The following is a 9,771-nucleotide window of genomic DNA, read 5'->3' on the forward strand; positions in this document are numbered from 1 at the left end:
TTGAAAAATATGAGTGGCAGAAGCATAGAGTTGATGGAAGATGAGTCCATAGAGAAGATTTTTTAGAGGAAGGAGGTGCCACGGTGGCAAGATCAGCTGACAGTGAGGGCTTTGGTGGTGAGCTTTATGCTGAGCATATTGTTCACCTTCATTGTGATGAAGCTCAACCTCACAACTGGGATTGTCCCCTCTCTCGGTGTCTCTGTTGGCCTGCTTGGATTCCTTTTTGTCAATTCTTGGACAAAGATTCTACACAAAGCTGGATTCCTCAACCACCCTTTCACAAGGCAAGAGAATACCGTCGTTCAGACATGTGTCATCGCCAGTGCCGGCATCGCCTTTAGCGGTCAGTACACACACACTCTCTATGTATGTCATATAATCGATAAAATGTACTACTTCGTGTGTAGGGTGACAACTTTTTTAAAATGAGATCTGAAATCATTTTAGTTCGTTGATACAGTTGACATCATAAAACATAATCCCTCCGTCCCAACTAAGTTGAGTCACTTCTTTTTCGCACTCGTTTTGAAAAAATCGTAATAAATAGTTAAAGTGGATGTATAGTAAAGTAAAAGCGAGAAGAATATAGAGAATAGTCTTATCTACGTTATCCTCGCTTTTACTTTATTATATATCCACTTTAACTATTTTTAATGATTTTTTCAAAACGAGTGTAATAAAGAAGTGACTCAACTTAGTTGGAATCATAAATTCCTGATCTTGAGTCGGGAACTAATATTTATGAATCAGTAAACTCATATTAGTGTATTCGTGAACTAAAATGAGTATGAAAAAGACCAAAAATGATAGAAGAGAGTTCTTGGTGGGTCTTGTTGAGTATGTCCTTGGTTGTACATCTGAAAGAAGTGAACTGACATTGACTTTTTCACAAACTGATAATACTTGTTCACTAGCTTGTAGTAATACAATGATCAAAAGTTGTTAGTTTATTGTATAAGGTGTAACTTGTATAAAATGTTCAGGAGGCTTTGGAAGTTACCTTTTAGCCATGAGCCAAGTTGTGGCAAGACAATCTACTTCAGCTAACAACCCAGAGAATATCAAGAATCCTTCGCTCTCGTGGATGATCGGATTCCTCATCCTCACTAGCTTTGTGGGACTCTTCTGTGTTCTGCCCCTCAGAAAGGTATGAGTTCAAGAAACTTGTTCATTTTTTCGTTTTTTGAGTTGTGATGCAAATTTTATGTCAAAATGTTTCAGATAATGATCATGGATTTCAAACTGATCTTTCCAAGTGGCACTGCAGCTGCTCATTTGATCAATAGCTTCCACACTCCTAAAGGTGCCAAGAGAGCCAAGTGAGTTGTGACTACCCTTATTTGATTCCTTACTCCAAAGTGAATGATCTCACAACATAGTCTTGCTTGTTCACTCCAGGAAGCAAGTCAGATTCTTGGGGAAGTTCTTCTCTTTAAGCTTCTTGTGGGGTTTCTTCCAATGGTTTTTCGCTGCAACCGAAACATGTGGATTCAGCAATTTCCCCACATTTGGCCTTAAAGCCTATCAGAACAAGTCAGTAACTAACCTCCTTGGCCATCTTACATTCATTAATTCATATAGAATTGTATTTCACTTGTGTCATTTTCACAGGTTCTACTTCGACTTCTCTGCAACATATGTTGGTGTAGGCATGATTTGTCCCTATGTTATCAACGTGTCAATGCTACTCGGTGCAGTCCTGTCATGGGGAATAATGTGGCCACTGATTGAGAAGGAGGGCGATTGGTACTCGGCTCATCTTTCATCCAGCAGCCTTAATGGCTTGCAAGGATACCGGGTAACTTTTCTTGTCTTTGCTAACCAATTTCATATAATCTTTCGTATGGATGTGATCAGTTGCTAATTGCTAACCGCTAAGTATATCAACAACTTATGTTATACGTAGATGTCAACACAAAGAAAATTGCATGTCTATAACATAGGCGGTTGACATAGTTAACAGTTAGTAATCTAACTAACAGGACCAATCTTTCCCATTCTATAACTAACATATATCCTTCACATTTGTGACAGGTCTTCGTTGCTATAGCTATGATTCTTGGTGATGGCCTTTACAACTTCATTAAGATCCTTAGCCGCACCCTGTTTGCGTTATACCACCAACTCCGTGACAAAAACATGAGCTCTATCATTGGTAACACAACGACTTCTCCTCCAACACCTGATTTATCTTACGATGAACAATGAAGAATTCATTTTTTTCTCAAAGACCCAGTCCCTGATTGGGTTGCCATTGCCGGGTACATCGCCATTGCAGCAATCTCATCTGCCACAATTCCTCAAATATTTTACCAACTAAAATGGTACCACATTGTGCTGTTATACATCTTCGCACCGGCACTAGCCTTCTGCAACGCCTACGGAACTGGGCTCACTAATTGGTCCATGGCGCCCAGTTATGGAAAATTGGCAATATTTATGATTGGTGCATGGGCAGGAGTGTCTCACGGTGGCGTCCTCGCAGGGCTGGCCGCGTGTGGTGTGATGATGAATATTGTGTCGACCGCCTCTGACCTCACGCAGGACTTCAAGACCGGGTACCTGACCCTTGCATCTCCACGGACCATGTTTGTGAGCCAGATCATCGGTACTGCTATGGGATGCGTGATCACGCCATGCGTGTTTTGGCTCTTCTACAAGGCTTTTGATGATCTCGGACTCAGCACTTCGCCATACCCTGCGCCTTATGCACTTATGTACCGGAACATAGCAATCTTGGGCGTTGAGGGAGTTTCCTCTTTGCCCAAGCATTGCCTTACTCTGTGTTGTGTGTTTTTTATAGCGGCCTTGGCTATTAACGTAGTAAGAGACGCCGTGGGGCCAAAACGGGGGAGGTTCATTCCTATGCCTATGGCGATGGCAATTCCGTTCTACCTTGGAGGCTACTTTGCTATTGATATGTGTGTTGGGAGCTTGATTTTGTTCATTTGGGAGAAGATTGACAAGACAAAGGCCGACGCCTTCGGGCCTGCAGTAGCTTCTGGATTGATCTGCGGAGACGGGATATGGGCCTTGCCGAGCTCACTACTAGGTTTTGCAGGTGTAAAACCACCTATTTGCATGAAGTTTTTGTCCAGAAACGATAATGCTAGAGTTGAAGGTTTTTTATCTTCTTAGTTCAAGACATACATTTGAGCTCATACAATAATGGAATTTAAAACTTTGGTCTCATTGGTTTGATGTTAACAATTTTGTGAAGGGATATTGCTGCTCTGCTCGCTCAATGTCTATTACCATCTCGATGCAACACAAAATTACTAATATGCAATTACATATATTTTGGAAAGTAAGATCATTATACAAAATATAAATGCAAATTCATATATAATGGAAAACTATAATGTGCTGTTTTGAAAAGCAAACAATTACTTTGAACAGAATGCAAATTCGTATGAAGAAGCAAGCAACTTTTAATTGTAAATGCAAATTCGTATGAAGAAGCAAGCAACTTTTAATTGTAATTCTGTAAATCAAGAATGTAGAATAAAAAATAAGATCATATTCCGTTTGCCTATAGGATTATTCGAAACTACACCTTCGACCTGACCAGAAGTGCCCCCTAACCGCTTTCATCGACAAATCTACTGCCATGTCCAAAAGATTGATCAGCTTCCGTTTGCCCACTTTATTCTTCTTCCCTTTCCTTAAACTCTTGTCTAACCTTCCTTTTTCTTTACATTAAAGTGACTAACAATGTGTTGCAAAACGAAAACAATTATTTGTAAAATGCAGAATAAAAAATGATGAACAATCGTCCAAACATAAAGAAAGCAATTACTAACCATAAAGCAAGCAATATCAATGCATAAAACAAGCAATCGCCTGATAAAATCAAACCAAAAATCAGAACCGCAACAACTCCATTATTATCAAGCAATTACGAAGGGAGAAGCAAGTAATTATCAGAACACGAGTCAAGCAATTCAATATAATATATGTGTAAGCACGAGTCATGCAATCCCTAATATTAGTCAAACACTTAATCAAACATGATTCAAGCAATTGGTGACTTGCACAACACTTCCTTCAAATTTAGTAGTAACAGTGATTAAAAAAAGTAGCAGAGATCTAGAATAGGGAACAAAATCGCGAGAAAAACAACGATTAAAATAGCATGTAGTTTGAACCCCAACCAACCCCGAGAGTGATTCGAGATGTACAACAATAGAATCCGTAGTTCGTACCTCGACCAAAAATCAAAACGTAAATCAGGCCAATGCCTTACCTATTTATGAACTTGAAATACACTGCAGAAATTCAATTTCAAATTGTTTTGTATGGAGTGGAGGGTTGGAACATTTTAATATGGTCCAACATAATAGTCAAAAGATTGTATAATATTTATGGCTATTTATTGATTGACTCGATTACGTAATCTATTAAGACCCTATAATTTATAGGGTCAAACGATTATCTACAAAAGTATGAGGACTATTGTGCAGATACTACTTTGAATAACTTTAATTTTGTTATAGGTGAAATTAAAGTTATAATAAAGTTAGGGACTTATTCTCTAAATACATGGTTATGGTCCTCAAGTGCAACCTATAAATAGATCAATGGATTCTCATTCCTATTGATCAGACGTAATATCAAGACTCTACAGATTACCGAGAATCTGTGAGAGAGCGTGAATCTGAATCCATGTACGCTTCCGCTTTATGTTATCAATCATATTCCACATGTGTGATTTATGTGATGAATTATGTGAATCATTAATTTGATTCCAATAATTGGTATAGGAGCCAATATTGGAACGAATTGATAATTCGTTTAATATGATTTTTCATTCTGCTGGATTCAGTTATTTGAGATGTTCGTCAATTCTTCGTGATGTCTGTTGTGAACACATGAATTTCTTTTTGAAAAAATTTTAAGATTGAGGAATTTCCGAAAAGAAAATTTCAAATTGTTTCTGAATTCATTCACAAAGGTTTCAATGTTAATTGATTATCAATTCACGCAAACCAATGTCTGATTGGTCTATAAATTGAGAATTCATTTATCACGACTCGATTATTTTATTTTGTTGGATATCATGGTTTTAGTTCAGAGAAGTGGGTTTACGTGTTTTGGTTACTGCTTTATACACTCCTTGTGTCCGACAGAATGGTTGTGAGAAACTGGTTCTTGTTTGTAATTTTGTTGATGGAATTTTTCGTTAAAATCCATATTTATGTTGTTTCCAACATTCAGTTTCTCTTTCAAAATCTGTTGCTTATTTTTCGCCAAAGACTTTCAACTAGATTCTTGATGTTAAACATTCTGAAATTCTGTATTTTTGAAAGCAATTTCTTTCAAAATTATTATGGAAAATTCTCTGGTTGCTGTCTGTCTTGGGTGATACGGCGACGTCGGGCGTTGGCAGTGACGTCACGGTTAGCAGCGGTTACAGGCGATGGAATGAAACGGCGTGTCGAACCGTCGCATCTCCTCCTTCACTATAGCTGCTGCTATTCATTTTGCAGAATTGAGGAGGGTGATAGGTTCTGGGCCTTATTTTGTTGTGGGCTGTTAACTTATTTTTTTATAAGTCAAAATTTGGGTCATGTGGCAGATTATGGATATGCTTATTTTAAAATTTTCTTTGTTAAGCTGCCTATTTTTAGACCATCAAATTCTTCGGCTAAAGCTTCATCTCTTTAGTTATTCTATTTTATTTGCAAAAACTTTTCTAAATAGCCCGCAAGTTTTTTAAAACAGTTAAAGTAATTAATTGTTTTGATTATTAAGTAATTAATTGAATAATGACTTAAAGTTTATGTGGTCTATTATTTTAATTAAATTAATTGAAATATTATCTTGCCAAAGTGAGCTCTAATGTGCAGATTAATTTATTTAGAATATATAGGATATTTGTATACTTGAAATACATGTGAATAGTTAATCGGCCCAAAAGAAGATTGTTATTTGGCCGTGTTTCTTGTGTACCTTGTGGTAATAATATGAGATTATCCTTAAGTCATTGTGGACACTAAGTCGGCCCAAAGGAAGACTTATTGTTTGACAGGAAATGATTATCTATATTTGATTACTACGTATTAAGATGTCACTTGCAAGTTAATTATTTTGTCCAAAGATAAAATTTTAATGTTGTGCCGACATCTTGAAATGGGAATTGTCATTATTTAATTTATTTAATTATCATTTACGTGAACTAATTATTGTCCTATTTTGTTATATTTGTTCTTTACTAGCTCAAGAATCTGCTATTGGTTTTCTAAATTCCATTCATGTGCTAAAAGGTATTGATTGGTTTGGAGATTGCAAATTTAGACTATGCACTTCGGACGGAGCAACCCACCCCTCTTACTAATGAAAGTTCCGATGAGGATAAACGGAACTTTGAGAGGTGGGAACACTCTAATCGCATGAGTCTTATGATTATGCAACATGCCATCCCTGAAAACTTCCGCGGTACTGACCCGAAAGGAGCAACTGCTAAGGAATTTCTCGAGGCCATTGATATGAGTTTCGCAAGCAATGAAAAGGCCGACACGGCTTCATTGATGCATAAACTTGTGACTATGAGGTATAATGGCCGAGGGGAAATTAGGGAGCACATTATGGAAATGTCAAACACTGCTTCAAAACTTACGGCACTTAATTTGACGATCAGTGATGATCAACTAGTCATTTGGTTATGATATCTCTTCCTCATCAATTTGAGCACTTCAAAGTTGGTTACAATACTGTGAAGGATAAATGGTCATTGAATGAGTTGATTTCTCATTGTGTTCAAGAGGAAGAGAGGTTGAAGCAAAGTAAGACAGAAAGTGCTCACTTAGCAACAAGCTATAGGGGTAAACGAGGAAGAGACAAGGGAAAGAGGATTCTTTCCGAGTTCGCTAAGGGGAAGAGGATTCTTCCCGATTCCTCCAGAAATGTTGCGGGTCCATCTGCAAAACAATTTAAGAAGGAAAGATCAGCTTCAGTTTGCTTCTTTTGCAAGAAAGGTGGACACAAGAAGAATGATGGTGAAGAATATCACGCTTGGCGCGTGAAGAAGGATACATTTTTCACTTATGTTTGTTCAGAAGTTAATTTAGCTTCTGTACCTGGACATACTTGGTGGATAGATTCTGGTGCTACTACTCACATAAGTGAGTCCATGCAAGGTTGCCTCTAGTACCGAAAGCCGATTGATGCTGAAAGATTCATCTATAAGGGCTAGGGGTGACAAAACGGATAGCGGGTATCGGATAATCCCGAACCCAACCCGATACCCGACGGGTATTAGACACCTACTACCTGAAATAATCGGGTACGGGTTCAGGATCAGGTAGTCTATGCGTGGGAATGTCGGGTATCGGGAATACCCGTTATACCCGCAACACCCGATTTGCAAGCTATTAATACTATATGGCCTTTATTACTTATACTACACTAATTTAAACAACCATCCATCTACCATCGATGTGGGACATTCGAAATTCACGCAATAATGCATCATCTTTGAAAGCGATTATGATAAAGTCAATGTTTCCAAAGGATTAACTTTTAAACACAAATATTTGTTCATTCATATGATCTTCCAGAAATGCTAATATATTTATACGTATACGTATTCTTGTGATCCAAATCATGCAACCAATCAACCACATTAATGTGAATTACTAAGGAATATATATTGGTTTTGTTTCTTAACTTTTTGCAAGGTCTGCCGAATAAAAATTTGTCACTACAATTCATATTAATATTATGCAAGTTTATCCTCACAATCTGAACTCATTTTCTCTGGTAAATTAACAAGGATACTGACTGCTTCTGGGATAATAATTAAATAATGAATCCATCTCCTTTGTAAAGGGATTGCTTCCCCGACTCCTTTAAAGATATTGTTCTATTATAATGTCAAAAAGAAAAAATCAAGTAATAAAAACCATAAATTAGGAATCATTGCAAAATACATGAATTATGAATACCACGTTGAATAAAAATTGATAAATTAGTGGTGTATAAATTATGTAATCATTCCGAATAAATAAAAATAGTGACAATATATAAAGATAAATGAGAAGGCATTTACAATTATAAGAAATAAGAAAATAAGAAATAAGAAATTTGCTATATATATATCAACACACAGCACCAATAGTCTTTAGGAAAGAAATTTGAAGAAAAAAGTGAAAATCCCACATCGAAGGTAGATTAAAGGATTTATCCGCTATCTATATAAATATTGAAAGGTGATCATTGTGCTCATAATAATGCATCCAACAGGTGCGGGTACCTGCCATTGCGGGTCGGGATACCCGATGCGGGTTTCGGGACACCCGCATAGCCTTGCGGGTCGGGTGCGGGTAGTAAAATTTCTGGATTTTCGGGTGCGGGTACCTGCAAAATCGGGTGCGGATACCCGTGGGTACCCGTTTCGACACCCCTAATGTGGGCGATGGCAAACAAGTTGAAGTGGAGGCTATAGGCACATTTAGATTATTACTAAAAACTGATTGTTATTTGGATTTAGAACAGACATTTGTTGTACCGTCATTTAGACGAAATTTAGTTTCTATTTCTGTATTGGACAAATTCGGTTATATTTGTTCATTTAGAAATAGTAAATTTAGTCTTTATCTAAATTAATTTTTGGTTGGCACCGGTTCTCTTTCTTATGGTGATAATCTTTATTTACTTGAAACAATTACTTCATTTAATGAAGCCCTGCATGTGAACTCACGAGGTACAAAGCGTAAATTAATGAGTGAGAATTTTGCAACAATTTGGCACAAACGTTTGGGTCATATCTCCAAACGGATAATAGAAAGACTTGTGTCAGGTGGAATTCTTACCATTCCCAATATGACAGAATTTCAAGTCTGTGTTGGGTGCATTAAGGGGAAACAAACAAACATTAGGAGATTTGAAGCCAATCGGACTACAGACGTCTTAGAACTTATCCATATAGATATCTGTGGACCTTTCCCTACTGCTTCTTGGAATGGTCAATGATATTTTATTACGTTCATAGACGATTATTCCCGATATGGTTATTTATATCTCATAAGTGAAAAATCTCAAGCACTGGATACGTTCAAGAGTTATAAGGCCGAAGTTGAAAATCAACTTGACAAAAGAATTAAGAACGTTAGATCTGACCGTGGTGGAGAATACTATGGTAGATATGACGGCTCGGGTGAACAACGTCCAGGACCCTTCGCTAGATTTCTTGAGGAATGTTGGATCGTCCCACAGTACACTATGCTTGGTAGTCCTACCATGAATGGTGTTGCTGAAAGACGAAATAGAACCCTCAAGGATATGGTTAGAAGCATGATCAGTCATTCTACTTTGCCAGAATCCCTTTGAGGAGAGGCACTTAAGACCGCAACATACATCCTAAACCGAGTACCTACTAAAGCAACTGCCGTAACCCCTTATGAATTATGGACGGACAAAAAGCCCAGCTTAGGTCATTTACATGTTTGGGTTGTCCAGCTGAAGCTCGGCCTTATAGGCCACACGAGCATAAATTGGACTCTAAAACGGTAAGTTGTTATTTTGTAGGTTATCCTGAGCGGTCTAGGGGTTTCAAGTTCTATGATCCCACAACTAGATCATTTTTCGAGACGAATAATGCAAGGTTCTTTGAGGAAGTTGAGTTTGGGGGGGAAGGGTCTTATTCTAATGCTTATAGCACCCTAATCCAAAATCAAGACTAAATCTCCACCCTTGGATTTTAAAATGAGTGGATGAGATTAAAGCTCACAAATCTCAATAAATAGTAGACAAAATATCAACAAAAGG

General features: G+C 37.5%; 1 protein-coding gene across 1 annotated transcript; it reads left to right on the forward strand.

Moving 5' to 3' along the window:
* LOC125201672 (probable metal-nicotianamine transporter YSL7) lies at positions 1-3,205 on the forward strand. Its single transcript, XM_048099882.1, has 6 exons — positions 1-346; positions 987-1,150; positions 1,225-1,322; positions 1,402-1,536; positions 1,615-1,801; positions 2,038-3,205. The coding sequence occupies exons 1-6, from the start codon at positions 127-129 to the stop codon at positions 2,209-2,211; spliced, it is 978 nt and encodes a 325-aa protein (XP_047955839.1). The 5' UTR covers positions 1-126; the 3' UTR covers positions 2,212-3,205.
* The last annotated feature ends 6,566 nt before the right edge of the window (positions 3,206-9,771 follow it).

This window comes from Salvia hispanica, chromosome 1 (genome assembly GCF_023119035.1).
Source record: "Salvia hispanica cultivar TCC Black 2014 chromosome 1, UniMelb_Shisp_WGS_1.0, whole genome shotgun sequence".
Taxonomy (NCBI): Eukaryota; Viridiplantae; Streptophyta; class Magnoliopsida; order Lamiales; family Lamiaceae; genus Salvia; species Salvia hispanica.